This window comes from Arachis hypogaea, chromosome 4 (assembly GCF_003086295.3).
Source record: "Arachis hypogaea cultivar Tifrunner chromosome 4, arahy.Tifrunner.gnm2.J5K5, whole genome shotgun sequence".
Lineage (NCBI taxonomy): Eukaryota > Viridiplantae > Streptophyta > Magnoliopsida > Fabales > Fabaceae > Arachis > Arachis hypogaea.
Window position 1 is genome coordinate 98,755,207 of NC_092039.1, and position 19,855 is coordinate 98,775,061.

The window sequence follows — 19,855 nt, forward strand, 5'->3', positions numbered from 1 at the left end:
CCTGGGGCTTTGAGACTTCCAATGATGAAAACTGCATTCTTTATCTCATCGTCTAAGACCTCAGAAATCAACCTTCTATTCATTTCTTCCGTGACCCTCACTGGTATCTTACTTAGGATGTTGTCATACCTTTATCTTATAGTCGAAGTGAAGAATGCTTCAAAATGCTCTTCAATATGCCTTATTATTTCTTCCCTCTCTTCCAACCAATAACCTACTTCATTTTTCAATCTTTCAACGTGGTTTCTCTCTCTTCTCTGGATGATTATTGCATGAAAAAAGGATGTGTTCTTATCGTCCCACTTCAACCACTTTAATCTGGATCTCTGGCCCCAAAATTTTTCCTCTTGCTTCCGTAATGTTGTTATTTTATCCTATAAAACTTGTACCTGATTCCGCTTCTCTTCGGTGAAATTTGAATCTTGTAACTTCTTCAACTCTTCTTTCAGCCTATTTATTTTCTTATCTGCCCGTTTGAATGTGGATTTATTCCACTTTTTCAGTTCTTCCTTGCAATTATTCATCATCTTTATTATCCTTGTTCATTAGCAGCTCTGTGAAACCTCTTTCTCCCATCCCGTAACAATATTTTCACATTTCTCATGGTCAGTCCAAAATGCCTCAAATTTAAAGCTCTTACTTATCCTATATATCGGTTTTGGGTCCAAAATTAACGAGCAATGATCTGAGCTTATAGCAGGCATAGTAAAAAATGAAGAATTCTCAAACAAAATTTTTCATTCCCAATTAACTAATGCCCTATCAATCCTTTCTCTAGTTATAAATTCGTTTCTCGGATTACTAAACTAAGTGAATCTACCCCCCTTTCAGATCTAAATTCATAAAAAAGTTAGAATCAACAAAGTTTTTGAACTCTCTTACTTGGCTATGTGGCTTTAGGTGTAAACCCCTCTTCTCCGCCTGAGTTAAAATGTCATTAAAATTGCCTATAAAGAGTTGAGGTTCCACCTTGTTATAATTAGTTGCTGTGGTTTCCCTTCATTGCTCTCTCCTCTTACCAAAATTAGGATTGCCATGAATAAAATTACATACCTATGCATTTTTCTTTCTATCAACAATACGAACTTTTATGTATCTATCACACCAAAAGTAAACATCAATGTTATATCTATCATTCCAAAAGAGACATAGCCCTCCGAACAAATCACGGGATTCTATACAAAAAGTATTCTTGAAATGTAGTTTCTTCTTTAATTTCTTAATAGATTTTTTTTCGCTCTTGTTTCAATAAGAAAAACTAAAGCTGGCTTGATTTGCTTGCACATTTTGTGCAATTCAGAAACTGTTGCAGGGGCTGCTACCCCGCGACAGTTCCAGCTTATGATACTCATGGCTGAGTTGGGGCATGTTTAGGCTCGCCTCCTCAGCCATTGAGTCTTCTATTATCTCTTCTCTATTCTACTGGTCTTCCTCTATTGGCATTGTTCCAGCTGGTCCTGATGATTGCTTGCTTCTTTTACCAGCTTTCCAAACTTGTAGGGCAGCCTTCTCTCCGAACATATCTCCCATCAGCAATTTTAGCTCATCCTCCCTTTTTCTTTTAATTTTTAGCTTTTTCTCCATTTCTTGTACAATTTTCATTTCACATTCTGTAGCCACTACTAATGCTTTGCTATTGTTGGGCTCTAATTCTTCATCTTCATTTGTAAGTTTGATGTAATAAACACCCCCGTTAGCTGCTATATATATCTGCTTGTTATCCTATTCTAACTCTCTGTTTTTAACCCAATAGTCTCTGCCTGCACTCATATGACCCCTTTTGTTATTATGATGGGCTCCAATAGCATTGTTTTCTCTTGTAACTCCTTTCATTCTCTCCTTTGTCATGTTGTTATTGAGCCTTTTAAGTGGTTATCCAATAGTAAAATTATTATCTTTTTCTTGTGACCCAATTCTAAAAATATGAATATTTTCATTGGGCCTTTGGTAGAAGTCAACTCATGTACCTTTAATTGCAGCTTCCTCTCTTAACACACTTGGCTTACCCATTTCTTTGCCCTTCTCATACATCTTTTTGCTACCCTTAATAAATTTATTCTCCTTTACACAATTTCTAGCATCTCTCTCTACTTCTTCTAATTCAGTTTCTCTGACAAGCAGATCTTCTAGAATATTCTTCCCCCTTTTCACATCTCTATGATCTTCTTTTCCAGTTCTTCTAAGAGCTTCGGCTATACTATCCTCTTCTATTACCATTCTTTTTTCTGTGCACTGCCAGCTTTACTCCCTGCTTTCTCCTGTGTTGACTCACCTCCCTTCTTCCAATCATGTTCTTCACGCGCCACCTCTCTCTGATTCTTTCCTGAGCTACTCTCTTCCCTACTTACCCTGTATTCTTTTGGCTTTAACGGTTTTGCTTGTGCCACTCCCAAACTAGTCGAATACCTTAGTTCCTTTGAGTTCCAGGTTGACATTGTTGTTGAATTCTTGCGCTCCTTCTTGTTATGATCGAATACCACAGTTCAGACAATAACTCTTCAAGATTCTTTCATACTTAAACTGTATCCATTCCTTTGGTAGTCTGTTTCTATTCAAATAAAAACCAGTGAATATGAATTTTGAAACCGGTATTGCTGCTTTAACTCTAAGAAAAATTTTTTTTTTAGAGTGTCTCCCACCATTGGATCTTCAGCCTCTACTACCAAGCCTATTTTATTCCCAATCTCCTTTGCTGTTTTCACATTAATGAGCTCTTGGAAAAGTCCATGTATTTAGACCCAAATTTCCAAAAAATCATGTCTAACATCAGATATGGAATCTCCATGCATCCACATTTGTAAGTTTAGAATATGGCCTCTAACATTCTAAGGCCCTCCGTTTAATATTTGCAACCCTTTCGTCTTATTTTTGAAGCTGAATAAAATTTTGTTTTTGTCCACTTCAAAAATTAACATACCTTTAGGATTTTTTCAGACTCCAATCAGAGTATTTTTGATGGTTTTGAAAGTAAACACCTTGTTAGTGATCACTTTTTCAACTAAATTCAAGCAGTCTACCCTAAACTCTAGTTGCGTCATCTTCAGCAAAGAAATTGCTTTTCTTTCTATGGATTCAAGTCTAAAGTTCTCCATTGAAACTCAATAGGTTTTAGGATATTGTTGTTCAAGTATTTGTTGGTTTTGCAATTTGTATGCTGGTGATTTGTGGGTAACGGTGGATATTGTGTAAGAACAGATGTATTTGTTGATTGTGTGTAATGGTGGATATTGTATAGAAAAGGTTATATTTTGCTGGAAGAAGTATCAAATATTTGTGTAATATACTGGATAAGTCAGAAGATGTGCTTGTGTGATGTTTGATTAAGTGTGAATAGAAAGAATCATATGTTCTTAGAAAACTCTCCTATCCTAAAAGAAACATTCTCCTAGAGAGAAAATTGTGCCCTAATACCAATATAGTTACATACATTTAAAGGAGTATACAGGTAAAGTTTTTTTTAGAACTTATTACAACTTCAGGTAGGGTTTTGAGGTGTGACAGACTCCACTAAACTTTTGGGCTGCGGGTTCAATTGGAATTTCTGTACAAGATCATGTTGTCAGCTTCATTTTTACCCTAAAAATTGGGTTATCTATTTAAAAATTAATTTATGCAAAGCTGAATCGCAAAATTAAATTAAAAAATTGGATTAATTAAATTTTAAGAGGTGAAATTAAAAGTTAAAACACTTAATACATTAAAAATGAAAACAAATTAAAAGCATAAACCAAACTTACCCTTACATACTCCCCTAATATTTGAAGTTTTAAAACTCCATTATACTATTAATATTATAATGTGCGTTGGCACAGTATGCTAAAAGATATTCTATTAATAAAATTTTTATTGTATATTAATAATATCATTAAATAATTAATGTCAAAAAATTATATTTTTTAAAAAGTTAATACTTAAAAAATTAACATTAACTTAAAATTATACTTTTATATAAAAATTATAAAATAATCATAAAATATTAATTTCTCATCTTTACTTATTAACGTTTTTTTATTTTAGTATTTTATTAATGTTAATCTTTTTAGTGAAATAAAATAAAAAAAATTATTGTTTCCCATAACATTTTTTTATTTTTATCTTTTAAAATTTATTTTATTTTAGAATTTTATGAACTCATTGCAATACAATCTAAATCGTACTGGTATATTTTTATTTTGTTTTTTATTTAATCTAATTTTATTCACATAATTTAAAATGTTAAATTATAAAATTTTTAAATTAAAATTTAAATAAATATAATTTAATTAATAACTTAATTTAATTTGATAAAAATACACGTATTTGTATTATTATACTTGTATGATTAATTATATTTATTTGATTTTTAAAAAAATAACTATTTGTTTCTATTTTAGTGTTTTAAATTAAAATTCAAAATTTTACTTTCTAACTCATTTAAGTAGTCTAATATGATCCTAAAAGAACATCTTAATATTTAAATTTAATACTAAATAATATATTTGGTTCTATTAATTAAATTCAAATTCACATTTCCGTGTCTTAGTTATCCAAGAAAAAAATTCAAATTCAAATTTTTATTTTTTAATTTAATAAAACAACTTTAATTATTTAAAGAGTAAAGAATTATTTTTGTCCTCAACATTTGGGATAAGTCTCAAAATTATCCATAACGTTTAAATTGTCCTATTTAAGTCCCTAACGTTTTAAAATTGGCTCAACATTGTCCTGCTGTTAGAAATCTGTTAACAGAATTGACGACGAGAAAAAATTAAAACGTTTTTAAAACGTTAGGGACGTAAATATGACGAAAATATTGGGAACAAAAATAATACATAGAAATAAATTTTAATTTTATCTTTCAATAATATCAATTTTTTACGGTACATAATTATTCAATTATTTTTTAATCACATCTAATTAAATTACACTTAATCACATTACTTTCATTCTAAATAAATTTATTTTTTTATAATTTTACACTTAAAGTTATAAGTTAATATAAAAATAAAAAAATTTATTTAGAATGAAAGTAGTGTAATTAAATGTAATTTACTTAAATGTGATTAAAAAATAATTGAATAACTATGTTACGTAAAAAGTTGATATTATTAAAAGATAAAATTAGAATTTATTTTTATGTATCGTTTTTGTCCCCAACGTTTTCATTTTATTTAAGTCCCTAACGTTTTAAAATCATCTCAATTTTATCCCGCCGTCAATTCTGTTAACAGATCCCTAATGGCAGGACAACATTGAGCCAATTTTGAAACGTTAGGGACTTAAATAGGACGATTACAACGTTAGAGACCCCAAACGTTGGAGATAAAAACGATACTTTTTAAACATGATATTTTAACTTTTTAATATTAAATTCAAATTTTTAAATTTAAATATATTTAAACAAAATTAATATTAAAAATATATTTTTGTCTTTTTAATTAAATTTTAAATAGACATTTTAAAAGTTTAAGCTAAATCTTCAACAGGATAATTTTATCTTTTTTACATTCAAATATAATTTTTTTTTATTTTCTAAAAATCAAACAACTCTAATCTTGCTAATGAATTATAGTTCAAATAGCATAATATCTCTATACTCATATAAGAGGTTGCAGGTTTGAATCCCTCTATCTTTGAAAAAAAAAAACAACTCTAATCCTAAAAAAATATTTTCTCTTTTTGCAATTAATTAAAACATATTATACTTTTTTTTTTAATTCACTATAAAGAAGTATTTTGTCTTTTTAAAGTTTTTAACTTTTTTTTGGTTAAAAAATTTTTAATTTTTATTTCTATTATAATGTTGTAATGATCCAATAACAATTTAAAAATAAAAAAAATGTAAAACAAGCGCAACATTATTTAAACGGTTAAAAAAAAATATTATTTACCATAATTTATTCCTAACTTTCTAGAGGAGTTTTAATACTTCAAACAACTGAAGAGCACTAAATCGCGTCCCATTTTGATCTACCAAATTGGGTTTTCACTTTTCACTCCAAGCAAAATTTGTTGGGCCTACCAAAATACATTGACATAGTAATATAGTATAGGATTCTTCCTCTTCTACTTCTGCTACTTCTGCTACATGAATTCTGCCGGAAGTAACGTCATATAATCATCTTTCTCCCGTTTTCCTCTCCAATTATTGCAGATAACTTCCTCTTCTTCCTTCTTCTACTTTTCTGAAGAGAGTTGTTATGGGTGTCGACTACTACAAGATTCTTGATGTCGATAGAAACGCTAAAGACGATGATCTCAAGAAGGCGTATCGAAAGCTTGCAATGAAGTGGCACCCTGATAAGAACCCTAACAACAAGAAGGACGCTGAAGCCAAATTCAAGCAAATCTCTGAAGCCTATGATGTCTGCAAATGTTCAAAACTCTTCCCAATCTTCTCAATGCCCTGCCAATTGTTTTCTAAATTAAATTTTTAATTATAAATGATTATTTGTTATTGTTTTTGAATTTTCATAAGTGTGAAGCTTTTCTCTGCAACTCTTTCTTCCTTTTTTTTTCGTTCTAGAGTGAGATTTTTATGGCAGTTCAAGCTTTTGATCATTTTATTGCTGTGAAGTCCACAACGTTTTTTCATAAGGGTTTCAGCCACATAGTGGTTTAGAACTTGTGCGTGTAACCTCCTTAGTTTTCACTTGAATATTAGAAAATAGATGAGTAATTTAACTTGTCGAATTTGTTTTTATCCTACAAAGTTTGAACTTTTCGTAAGAATTTTTCAATTTTTAGCTCCTAGGGTTTCCTAATTTGGCTCTTGAGTGTGAGGTGCTGGGGTTTTAAGCCCAGTTTCAAATTTGATCTTTCGAGAAATTCCTCATTTCCTGTGGGGTTTAATGTTTTGAAGTGGAGGAGTTATTCATTTAATTATTAATTTGTTATGGTGGTTATTTCAATTTGAATTTTGAACAGATTTTGAGTGATCCTCAGAAGCGTGCAGTTTATGATCAGTATGGTGAGGAGGGGCTGAAGGGGCAGGTACCACCACCAGGTGGTGGCAGTGACAGCAGTTCTGCGAATTTCCAGTTCAATCCCAGAAGTGCAGATGATATATTTTCGGAGTTCTTTGGTTTCTCCAGTTCATTTGGTGGAATGGGGGACATGGGTGGTCGTGCTGGCGCATCTAGCTTTTCCAGGGGCGGCATGTTTGGTGATGATATCTTTTCTCAGTTTAGGAGTGGAGCTGGAGAGGGCTCTGCCCATATGCCAAGGAAAAGTGCACCAATAGAGATAATATTGCAATGTAGCTTGGAGGATTTGTATAAAGGGACATCGAAAAAGATGAAGATTTCGAGGGATGTTATTGATGCCAATGGGTGAGCTATCTACTTTTACTCATTAGCTGGGTTTTGTCTTTCTATTTCATGAAAAGATTATGTTATTGGTCATTGGAAGAATTTAAAATAGGCAGTTAGCCACTGTGTTATGAGGAAACTTTGTTCTTTATGTTTGTTGCTAGTGTCCTTCTGTTGTATCATATATTTGTTTATATGCTATGCTTTTGTAATATATCAATCTATATAATTTGAAACCAAAATTATGTGGCTTAATGTTTTATCTGGATTATTAAACTAAATGATGCGATGCAAGTCTAGTCGGTGATTAGCAATTCCGAGGAGCCCGAAGCATATAGTTTATAGAGCCAAATTTTGTTATACATATATAGATTGTTATGTTTGAAGTCAAGTTTGATAATTTGTTTTGGGTGAACTAATAATGTATTGTTATTTGGGGGGTCAGTTAGCTTGATCACCTTGATAGATTTGAATTTGTAGTACCGACATTTGCAGTCTTGGTGTTGCATTTTGGTTGCTGCTGTTAACAACATTGCTGGTTCATATTTTTTCTAGTAGTTCTTTAACTTGCATTTTTGTTATAGAACCCTGGAGTTTTTTATTTTGTTTATTTCTGGTAATATAAAATTTCTTGGATATTTCTGTTCAACTATCAGGAATTTTGACCAAACATTTTTTCTCTCTTGATCTTGTGCATCCAGCCTTGCATGAGTGAATCTAACATTAGACCCTTGCTGGCACAATAGTTTGTTAAATTTATCAGCAAAATTTGATGCCATGTGTCTAACATGGATGAAAACATTTCAGTAGCATAGGCCTCTTAGGCAGCCTGTGTATATTTTTAAAAGAAAGCATCAACTGCTATCAAATTATGTATTTGATTTCTTAAGGTTTCATAGATTTTTTATACTTCCAATGAATTTGGAATTTATGCCTAGATGTGTTGGTTTACTAATATCCTTTGTCAGCAATTATATGGAATACTGCTTTGAAAATTGCGGTGTTGATTTTGGAATACTGCATCATTAATTAATCGAAATAATGTTGGATTAGAAATTAAATTATGGAGGGAAATTGAATTATTATATATGGCAGCTACTTGTGGGGTGTAGGTTTTAGGGTTGATAATGACTAATTAATCTTGTTTTCTTATTGTGTAGAAAGCCCACCAAAGTAGAGGAAATCCTTACAATTGAGATCAAGCCAGGTTGGAAGAAAGGAACAAAAATAACTTTTCCAGCGAAGGGAAATGAGCAAAGAGGACATATCCCCGCAGACCTTGTGTTCATCATCGACGAGAAGCCGCATAGTGTCTTCAAGAGGGATGGCAATGATCTTGTTTTCACCCAGAAGGTATCCCTTGTAGAAGCTCTAACAGGTTACACGGTGCAGCTGACAACCCTTGACGGCCGAAACCTTACCATCCCCGTTAATTCAATCATTAGTCCGTCTTACGAAGAAGTCGTTAAAGGAGAGGGCATGCCAATTCCTAAAGAACCCTCCAAGAAAGGTAACTTGCGAATCAAGTTCAACATCAAGTTCCCGTCCAGGCTTACATCCGAGCAGAAAAACGGCATTAAGCGATTATTGACATCATATTCGTCTACATGAGTGAGGTGGGTGGAAGCCCTTTCTTCCAATTACCTAACATTACAAGATCACAACTATTTTCGGGTTTTTTGCTTTTTTTTTTTTTCCCTTCCCAATCCCATTTTGAAGGGAAGCATTGGAGCAACAGTTGAGTTGTTTCTGTGTGACATAAAAGTTACGGGTTCAAGCCTGGGAAACAGCCACCGATGTAATTTTCAAATTAGGTTGCGTACATTACCCCCTTTGGGTGTGGCTTTTCTCCGAACTTTGCGTTAATGCAGGAGGCTTGTACACCGAGTTTTCCAATCCCACTTTCAAATGAAATTCTTGCGATTGTGAACTGGATTCATTCAGAACCGTTTATTAGACTCTGGGTGGATGTTACAATACTCCTGTATTGTTTGGAGTTTGGAAACTCCTTTACATTATTAGTGTTATAATATGCATTGGCACAGTATTTTAAAGGGTAATTAATGGAGCTTTTATTGTACCTTGATAACATCATTAAACAATTAATGCTAAAAAATTATATTTTTTTTAAAAAAAGTTAATTTTAAAAATAACACTAACTTAAACTTATGCTTTTAAATAAAAATATAAAATAATCATAAAATATTAATCTCTCATATATTTATTTATTAAGTAACTTTTTTTTAATTTTAGTGTTTTATTAGTGTTAATTTTTTTATTTTTATCTTTTAAAATTTATTTTGTTTTAGAATTTCATAAATTTATTACAGTATAATCTAAATCGTACTGGTATATTTTTATTTTTATTTAATCTAATTTCATTTACATAATTTTAAATTTTAAATTATAAAACTTTTAAATTAAAATTTAAATAAATATAATTTAATTAATAACTTAATTTAATTTGATAAAAATAAATGTATTCATATTATTATACTTATATGATTAATTATATTTATTCGGTTTTAAAAAAGTAGCTATTTAAAACCGTTAATTATAAATTAAAAAATTAATATACTCATATTGTTTTTAATATGACTATGTTTACAATACTCTCTAATAGTTTGGTGAATCGACAGTCTATAAAGTTGTTAATTATTTAATGAATCAATACTCCATATATTTTTATTTTTAAATATTTTTAAATTAGTTTTTCGCAGTTAAAATTTTTATTATTTTCTTTATATTTATTTTACCTCTTTTGCTTTAAATTAAAAAATTCTTTATATTTATTTTACCTCATAGTATGAGTGGTGATGCTGTTGTACTCTTCTGTTGTTCTCCTATTTTAACTGGTCCGGTCTTCTATTTTTATTCCTATTTTAGTGTTTTAAATTAAAATTTAAAATTTTACTTTCTAACTCGTTTAAGTAATCTAATCTTAAAAGAACATTTTAATATTTAAACTTAATACTAAATAATATATTTAGTTCTATTAATTAAATTCAAATTCACATTCCCATGTTGTTTCTTTTAGTTACTAAAGAAAAAAAAGATTCAAATTCAAATTTTTATTTTTTAATTTAATAAAACAACTTTAATTATTTAAAGAGTATTTTATCATTTAAAATTATATAAAAAGTGCATGTTAGTCTTTTAAAATCAAATTTAAATTTTAACATTATAAATTTATTAAATGATATCAATCCAAATTAGAATTAGATTTTTAAATAAAAGAAAAAAAATTTTTACTACAAAAAAAATATGAATAAAAAAAATGAATGATAATTGAAGTGAAATTAGAATTAGATAAAAGTTATATAATTTATTGTTGGATTGGTTGTTCGCTTGTAAGTCGGTCCTTAATTTTTATAAGAATATTTTTGTCTTTATAAAATTATCTATAAAAATATTTGATAAATTAAAATTTAAAATTATTTTTTAATTCATTTAAACAAATTTAATTCTAAAATAATTTTTATTGTTATCTCAAGTTTTTTTATGCATTTAATCAATACCAAAACGATAATTTTGCCTTTTTATTACTATTTAAATAAATATTTTATAATTTTTAAATTAATCTTTAAAAAAGATAATTTTATCTTTTTAAAGTTAAATATAATTTTTTTAGTTTTGTTCTTTCTAAAATTAAATTAAATTATTAATTCAAATTAAATAACTTTAATCTTAAAAAATATTTTAAAATTTTAAAATTCATATAAAAAAATATATTTGACTTTTTAATTTTTTAAATCTTTTATAATAATATTATAATAATTTATTATTATAATAATTTAATATGAATAATATTAATCCAAAAATATACCGGGCTTAAAATGGCCCAAATTAAAATAATAGTCTTAGTCCAAACAAGTTTTAAATAAAAATAACAAAAAATAGGTATAAATGTTAACTTTTGTTTAACTCTTTTAAAAGGAGTTTTAATACTCTAAAGCTCCAAGGAGCATTAAATCAGGCGCCTAGAGTCTGGTATCTATTTCCTGTTTACATATTTTCCTTAGATGTTGGTATTGACATTTTTTTCTTCATGACCGCTTCCCCTTCCCCGGGTGCGCATGTAGGTAGGGGTGTCCGCGGATCGGATCGGATATGGCCGAAAATTCGATCCGATCTGCACAATTTTCATCGGATCAGATATGATATCCGCGGTTTTTAGTGCCAGATTCGATTCGGATATCGGATATATCCGCATAATTAAACCTTCTCTTTTAATCATATTTTTATGTAAAAAAATTCAATAAAAGTATTTCTTTTATACTTTTAAACTTATTTATTCTTAAAATATTTTTAATCGAACTCTTTTTAAATAACAAAAATAAAATAATACAATATATGAATAATAATTACTAACTAAAACATACAAACAAGTAAATATCATACCAAACATATATATTTATTTACTTTTAATTACTATTGTGCAGATCTGCGGATTCGCAAATCGGATACGCGGATGTAGAGCAGATATTCGCGATCCGATCCTATCAATTTGCGGATCGGATCGTATCCGCAATTTTCGGATCGAATGCGAATATTTACTGCGGATCTGCGGAAACGATCTGATCCATGGACACCCCTACATGCAGGGTCGCATTCGTTCTCTTGTTTCTTTTAGAAGTAAAGGTTGAATTTGTTTGTACTTGGTCAGTAGGATGTTTTTGCAAAGGTTGAATTTGTTTGTACTTGGTCAGTAGGATATTTTTGATATTGTGGCGTGACGAATTTTCTCTTAAGAGTGTGTTTGAGCCACGGAAATACTTGTTATTGTATATTTGTGTCCAATGTATAATTTTAAGTTTTTAATCATCCGTGTTACCAGAAAGCTAACTTGGAATCCATTTGATGGCTTCATTCTATTGATTTGCCCATTGTTGTCTAATTTTAGAGAAAATATAGGTAAATAATGCATATTGGGAACAACGTGAATAACGGTAAAAAAAAAAGATAAAATTAAAATTAAAATATCAATCTACAAAATTCTTAATCAATTTTTCTATTTAATTTGAATATATTGAATACATATAATTTTTTCCATTTTATGATTCAGTAAAACTATTATTTTAGTCTTTTTTTATTAGTTATCTGTTTCATTATTTACAGCATTTCTGGTTTATTTTAATTCCCTATTGTTGTTAATAAAAAAAAAAGAAAAAATAAAACCGTACCAAAAAAATCCTTATTAAACTCAATTTAATTAATTCATAAAATGTTTGTTGTTGTTGTTGTTGTTTTGTTTTTTTCTTTTTTTAGTAAGTGATTACGGAACAGGTGTTCATATTTTGTAGCCTGGAATTGTGAATTGTATCAGTCTTAAAATTTCAAAGTGATTCCTGAGATTGGGCGAGTTACTTATAATCGTTCTTGACTTTCAAAATTCTCTAAAAGTATCCCTTACATTCAGCTCTGGGATCCATAGTTGCCCTATTATCCTTTCCGGCGCACAGTTAGCAAACAGAGTAATGATGTGGCCCTTCCCATGCCATGCTGGAGCCAACAACGGCTAGCTGACGCGACAAATCTTCATTTTCTACCCAATGTGGTCTTGGTCCCCTTAAAACCCTAAAAGCTAAGAATCATTACTGTATGTAGTATCTCTTCTTCCCTTCTCCTTTGTCCCATAATTGTGATCCACTGTTGTGATCTAACAGAGATTCCATTGAAGCTCTGAAGAGATGTTTGGAGGTGAAGGGCAAGCCAATGGGAGCTCAATACGCTCAACAAGCAGTGGATACAGGGCAAAGACCCAAAATCGTAGCAGGGTTGCGCGTGTACCAGAATGGTGTGGTTGCGGCTGCTGACCTGTTCTCCGATGGTCAGGGACAAATTCCAACCCAAATAAGCCCCTTTTTTGGGTGCTCAAATTTTAATGTTAGCTGTAATAGTTGGTTTTTCATGATTTTTTATTCATTTCCCAACTTCTAATTTGGTTATTTAATCATTCATTGATTGCAAATAATTTGTAAAAGATGGTGTGGTTTTTTTGTTTGGGCGATGTCGGGCAAGAGGCTGTGCCTGCAAAATTAAAAAGTGTTAACTACAATGATGATCAGAAGATGACAGAAGGTTGGAGGCTAGAAACATTAGAATCTAATGTTAGGAGTCAAAAGTTTATGATTCAATTATTGTTTTTGGTTGTTTTTGTAATGTTGTTGTTCTTACTAATGGTATTTTGCAAACTTTGAACTCAATATTGAGTAATGATGCGATTGAGATAATATGTGTAATGTTTTTATGAATGAAAAAAAGTTGCTCAACATCTAACTGTATTAGCCAACCTTTCGGAAATATTAACTATTTTTGTACCACTAAAGGTAATCTGGATATATAGCAATAGCAAAATATAGTAATCATTTTAAATCAACAAAGTCAATACTCATAATTTTTGACTGAATTACAAAGCTATAAGCAAGGTTCTGCTAACAAAATAAACATAACCATATGTCTGCTAACAAATAGGGGTGGCAATGGGGCGGGTAGGGGCGGGTTTTTACTCTACCTGACCTCGCCTTGCCGTACAACAACTCGCATAGAATCCGCCCCACTTCTATCCGTGAGTAGTAAAACGTTGAACCCTAACCCGTCCCTGCGGGTACCCGCTCCGCCCCTATCCGCCCCTATAATTATTAAAATCCAATAAATTAAATTAAATTTCAAAATTTATATAACCATCACCACATACATAACATAAATTAAAGTAAAAATTTAAATATGATACAATATTATTAATCATTCACTAATTATTTTACATATATTATACATATTATATATTAAAATTATATATATTATATATATAGCGAGGCGAATAGGGGCGGGTATTACCTAAACCCGACCCCGTCCCGCCCCTCCCAAGAACCCGTCCCGCTAAAAACCCGCCCTGAGCGGGTAGGGGTGGAGTGGGTACCCGCTGGTTCAGGTGGTATTGCCATCCCTACTAACAAAGTAGTCATAAACACAAAGTTAACCTAACAGAATAGGCATGTGATACAAAATAACTTTCAAATTGCCATATACAAAATAACTCTTAACACAACAAGCATGTTATACAAAAGTCTTCAATTTTTCTTCCTGCCTTGAATTCTGGAGTGGGAATGAACTTGAAGATACTGCCAAGTCTTGCAGCTATTCTGGAGCTAGCACCTTGCATGGGATTAACTGGCGCATGGGCAGAAGTTGGTGAGTTAGACGATTTTCACTTTGGTGGCAGCTTATCCGGTTTTGACTTAGTGATGGTACATACTTCAGCAGCCTACAAGAAATATAGTATATCAGAAGATGCGCTTATAATTACATAACACTAAATAATTTACAGGTTGTCATTAGATAAAAAATAAATTGATTACCTGCTGCGACTCTTCTAGTTCAAAGTAAATTGGTTGAGAAAGCTCAACTTCAACTGGTTGTACATTAGTGTTTGTATAGTCAATTGGAGCATCTTCAACAACATTGGTGTCATCAGCAGCATTCAAATTAGGGTCAGCATTAAGGTCAGGTTCAGCAATATTCGGAGCATCTTCAACAACATTAGATTCAGTTCCACCTATTTTCATAGCAACAACTTCTGCTTCTACAACAGCAGCAGCAGCATCTGCTAATTTCTTCTCTTTACAACCCCTCTTTGTATGGCCCTTTCTCCCACAAAAGCTGCATGTGAATGGTGCAAGTTACCTCTTTAAATTTGTGTTGTCCTTGGTGGAAGTGGATTTGGGTTTCTTGTGGCCACCTTTAGCTTCATCTGTGTCCATCTGCCTTTTTTGTTGTAACTTACCTCGCCCCTTCTAGGAGGTTGGGGCTTAAGAGATTTTGAAACCTCCCAGAAGGTTTGCCCAGGAATGAAATTGATATGATGCTAAAATGCCTCCCTATATGATTCCATAGTAACTAGTTTATGGTAGAAATTCTCTAGATTTTTGTTTACTCTAACTAGTGCAGCATAGGCATGCACACACGGTATTCCTACATCCAAAATAGTAATGAATAAAGTTAGTAGAGAGTGTATGTTTGTAATGTATGAATAAATGTTACTTTCCACAAAATAAAATTCACCTGTCAGCATCCAAAATTAACATGTGCAAAGGTGCTTTCCTAGATCAACAACATGGTTGGCTGGGTAACCATGTACCTCAAATTTCTCATAACCAGTATCACCTATCCATATAGGGTGTTAGTGTTTTGACTCTTTTCTTACTTTCTTCAAACAACTGTGAATTACCGGCGGCAACTTACCCACATGATTAGCCAATTTAACCTTGTTCTTGGCTATTGTTCTCATAACAAATATTCTCACACCTTCAAGTAAAGTAATGATTGACTTGGCCCTGGCCTCTTTAATTTTTGAGTTGAACACCTCACACACATTATTACATATGTTATCCAATTTCGGCTTGTGACTGAATTGACTCTTCGTCCAATGTTCTCCTCCCCACTGCGATAGATATGCCCATGCATCCTCGTTGATGCGCTTGATCTTGTCTATATTGTCTCTGAACTCTTGATACATAGTGGCTCAAACACACTCGCACAATAAGGATCTTAGTTATAAATTCTTCCATTATTTGTTAAAATTCCTCCACAAGTGCCAAACGCAGAAGCGGTGATGAACACGTGGCATCACCTCTTCCATTGCCGGCAACAAATCCTGGGCAAAAATTGGGTACAAAACCATATACCATATTAGTATAATAGTCCCTAACTCTCATTGTCAATCACCATAATAGTCCCCGACTTTAGATAAGTTACACATAATAGTCCCTGATTTTGACAAACGATACTCATATAGGTCCATTATATCTGTCATTCCTTATTCTAAGTATTAAAATTCAGTGTAGACATGAATAACAATGCATACAATTTCCTGATGAATATATAGCATACATGTTCATAACATGGAATAATTAAATAACCAAGCAAGAATAACAATGCATACAATTTTCATGCATATTCATGGATAACAATACACCTTTTTCATACATACTCATGAATAACAAATTATCTTCTGCATGTTAGAGATAAAGCACCACCCATGTTGCTTGTAGTCTCCAAAGTTTTGGTGCAGAAACTCAAGAAACCACTTCTAATTCTTCTTGTTTTCTAGGCCAATAATTGCCCAAGCTATGATGTAGATATGTGATTAGCATCCTGCCCCACTGCTGACAGAATTTGTCCACCAAATTGAGTTTTTAGGAAAGCACCATCCAATCCAATCAACGGTCGGCATCCGGCTTTGAAACCATTCTTACATCCATTCAAGCACACATACATTTTCTCAAACACTGGATCAGATTCTAGTTAGGGAGTGCAACAAATTTCAATTGTTGATCCAAGATTAGTCTTAAGACGTGTAAGACCATAATCCTCAACATTTTGTATTGTTCATTTTCATCCCCAAACACCACATTTCTTGCATCAAAGAGGGCCCTTGATATTGAGTTCTTGTTCAAGGACAAGTCAAACCTTGACTTGAAGTAAGTAGCAGCATCACAATGCCTGAAATTTGGGTACTTCCTAACCTTCTTGACTAGTTTGTTCGCCACCCAATTTCTGTTAACTGCCCTATTCTTATCTTCCCTTGGGCACGTATGATCATTAACGAAGGTCTTTAATTGCCAACAAGTATCTTCATGATCCTTTGATGCATACGCCACCCATGGACATCCTTTCACTTTACAAGTAGCCATCATCCTCACATTGTCATTCTTCCTGAACCTAATCCATCTGCCCTCTTGGATTGTGAACCCCATAACAGCCTCCTTAAAGTCTCATTTTGTGTTGAATTTCATGCCAACTTCAAGTTGTAGTTCTCCAAACCTTATACCTTCTCTAAACATTAGACAAACATCTCACTCATCTGTCCCCTCATTCTCAAAATTTAGAGGAGTCTTCATTTCTTCAGAATGCTACAAATTTTTCCCATCTGAGCCAGCCCCTGGATCATATGCATTATATGCATCATCCCCTGTTCCTCCCACAAAGCATAGGTCTACATCCTTATCTGAGATCTCCTCAACAAATGCATCATCCTCAATAGTAACTTGGTCTTTATCCTTAGCAAATGCAGTAGCAGGAGCATGTTTAAATCTGGTGTCTTTTTTAATAGTCTTAGACTCACAAACATCATTAGCATAATCATCATCATCAGAAGAACTATCTTCGATTCCTGGCTTATATAAACTATCTTCGCCACTATCATATGAATCAGAGGATAGTGCATCACCTCCCTCCTATCGTGCTTCCATCACTACCTTTCCCTTAGCAACACTCCTCCTCGTACAAGGCCTAAAATTATGGGTGGTTGTTGTTGTTTTCTTTTTGGGGGTGGATTTGGGTGTTGCCGTCGACACACTTTTAGGGAAAATAGGCTTAATAGGAGGCTTTGGCTTTTGATTAGTAGGAGGCTTTGCCTGAGATTGAGCATTTGGATTGGTAGGAGGCTTCTCCTGACTTGGAGGTTTGAATTAGTGAGAGATTCTGGCTTAGTTGGAGGTGTTGGATCTGTAAGAGGTATTGGATTAATAGGAGCCTTTGGAATATCAATGGTGTTGACAAACGTTGGCTTGTTTTGGAGGAATTGATTAGTGGGATTCCTCGTTTTGTCATTCGGAGTGCCCATAGCACCTTCTCCTTCTACAACATCCACTCCTTTATTGTCCATGCATACCTTTTTCTCCCCACCTTGTAAATAATCTGGAAATGACACCCCATACTCAAAATACACATTCACCAATCCATTATTCTTGTGAGCAAGGAAACACATCTCCCTTAGCTCGTTGTCACTGTTTAGATTTTTTAATCCAGTTTCTAACGTCCTCTCAAGAACTAGCCACCAACAATAAAGGATCTTGTCATAGCCTAACTCATTGTAATAATTTCTTATGAAAAAAAGGTTCAAGGTATCCTCATCCAGATCACCTAGGCAAGTTAAGTTATCAAGGGTATATCTCAATTTTTCTTCATCATCTTTCTCAAAGTTTGCTCCATGATAAAACATTATATCCAATAACACATCCATCTGTACCAACAAATCAAAACCATTAGATCACACACAATCGTAACAAAGGACTTCAACATCATTCAACAAGTCCATCATATTAAAAACCTATAAATTAATATCACAGCTCTTCATCACCACCGTGCATTAACCCAATATTGAAAAAATCTATCTCATTACCAAAAAACAGAGCATATATACACCAAATCCTTTGTCCTAACAAAATTTCTTAAATAGAATCCTTTAAAGTAATGCAGCCATAAAATTCTAGGACAACCCAATACACTAACAATGCAATGATACACCTTCATCATATATTGATTCAGGAAAAAAAATTCAAAAATTATTCCAACCAACACATACCATCAACGACGCAAAAGACAGAAAAATCACTTGCCTCCAAAGAAATACCAAACTCTTCAAACGAAGTGTGAGAGTGGAAGAGACGAGAAAGATGAAATTAACAGTGCCATTGATGAGAGAATTGGAAGACGAAGACTAAGAGTGGAGGAGAGGAGACGAAGTGTGAGAGTGTCCAAATAAATGTGGTGAAGGCAAAACATTTTCAAAGGCTCCAACGCAGAAATGACGTTGTTTCTTTTTCATTGGGCGCCAAATCGGTACTGCGTCGTTTCACTTGGCTCTAACATGGCATGGGAGGTGCCAGATCATTAATCCGTTTGCTGACTGTGCACTGAAAAGGATAGCAGGGTAATTACGGGTCTCGGAACTGAATGTGAGGGATACTTTTAAAGAATTTTAAAAGTTGAGAACAATTATAAGTAATTCGTCTAATCTTAGGACTACTTTAGAGTTTTAGTTCAATTTTAAAGTAAAAGTAATACTATCTAAATTATATAATTTATTGTTATTTAGATTGAATTAATTTAATTTTATATTTCAATTTAGTTCAAATAAGTGCAATTTATTTTGAGATTTCAATTTTAAAAAATAAAGTAATTTTAATTTGAAAAAATTGATCAATTAATTAAGTAAGAATTACAATACAGTTGAATAAGATAAGATATATAATAAATTACCTGTTATGATCAAATTTTGGAAATAAAATAATAATGTTATGGAGTTTAAATTAGATTAATTTAAATTGGAGTCTAATACAAAATTATTATCTTAATTCTTTTTAATTTAAATAAAATTGGAAGTGGATTGAATTGGAGTTATTAGACGAGCTACTTTGTTTGGATTGGTTTGAAATTTTATTTTTGACCCTGTTAGTTAGAGATAGGTTTAAATTTAATTATTTTATTGGTTTCTATAATTTTGTAAAACTTTTAATTAAATTTTTATATTTTTTTTAATTAGGTCTCTGTATTATTTTTTTTAATTAGATCCATCTTAATAATAATTAGCTTAATTTTATAGGAATTTAATTAAAAAAAATTTGGTGTAAAGACCTAAATAAAAAAAAAGGTATAGAGATCCAATTAAAAAAATGTTAGTACAAGAAGCTAAGAACTCAATTGAAAGAAAAAAAAAATATAAAGACTATATTAAAAGTTTTATGAAAGTATAAGAAGCAACAAAATAATTAAACGTAAAAAAT

At 31.8% G+C, this 19,855-nt stretch overlaps 1 protein-coding gene across 2 annotated transcripts; it reads left to right on the forward strand.

The window, feature by feature from the left end:
• The first annotated feature begins 5,929 nt into the window (after nt 1-5,929).
• Nucleotides 5,930-9,349, forward strand: LOC112797032 (uncharacterized). 2 transcript variants are annotated; one of them, XM_025839775.3, is made up of 3 exons: nt 5,930-6,344; nt 6,907-7,310; nt 8,450-9,349. In XM_025839775.3, exons 1-3 carry the CDS (start codon nt 6,180-6,182, stop codon nt 8,898-8,900), a joined length of 1,020 nt encoding a protein of 339 aa, XP_025695560.1. In that variant the 5' UTR covers nt 5,930-6,179; the 3' UTR covers nt 8,901-9,349. The 2 variants fall into 2 exon arrangements, with proteins under 2 accessions (XP_025695560.1, XP_025695561.1); XM_025839776.3 differs by having other exon boundaries at nt 5,937-6,354.
• The last annotated feature ends 10,506 nt before the right edge of the window (nt 9,350-19,855 follow it).

Coding starts and splice junctions, on each gene's coding strand:
- LOC112797032 (XM_025839775.3), top strand. CDS start 6,180: ATGGGTGTCGACTACTACAAGATTCTTGATGTCGATAGAAACGCTAAA. Junction 6,345..6,906: donor AAATCTCTGAAGCCTATGAT/GTCTGCAAATGT, acceptor AATTTTGAACAG/ATTTTGAGTGATCCTCAGAA. Junction 7,311..8,449: donor GATGTTATTGATGCCAATGG/GTGAGCTATCTA, acceptor CTTATTGTGTAG/AAAGCCCACCAAAGTAGAGG.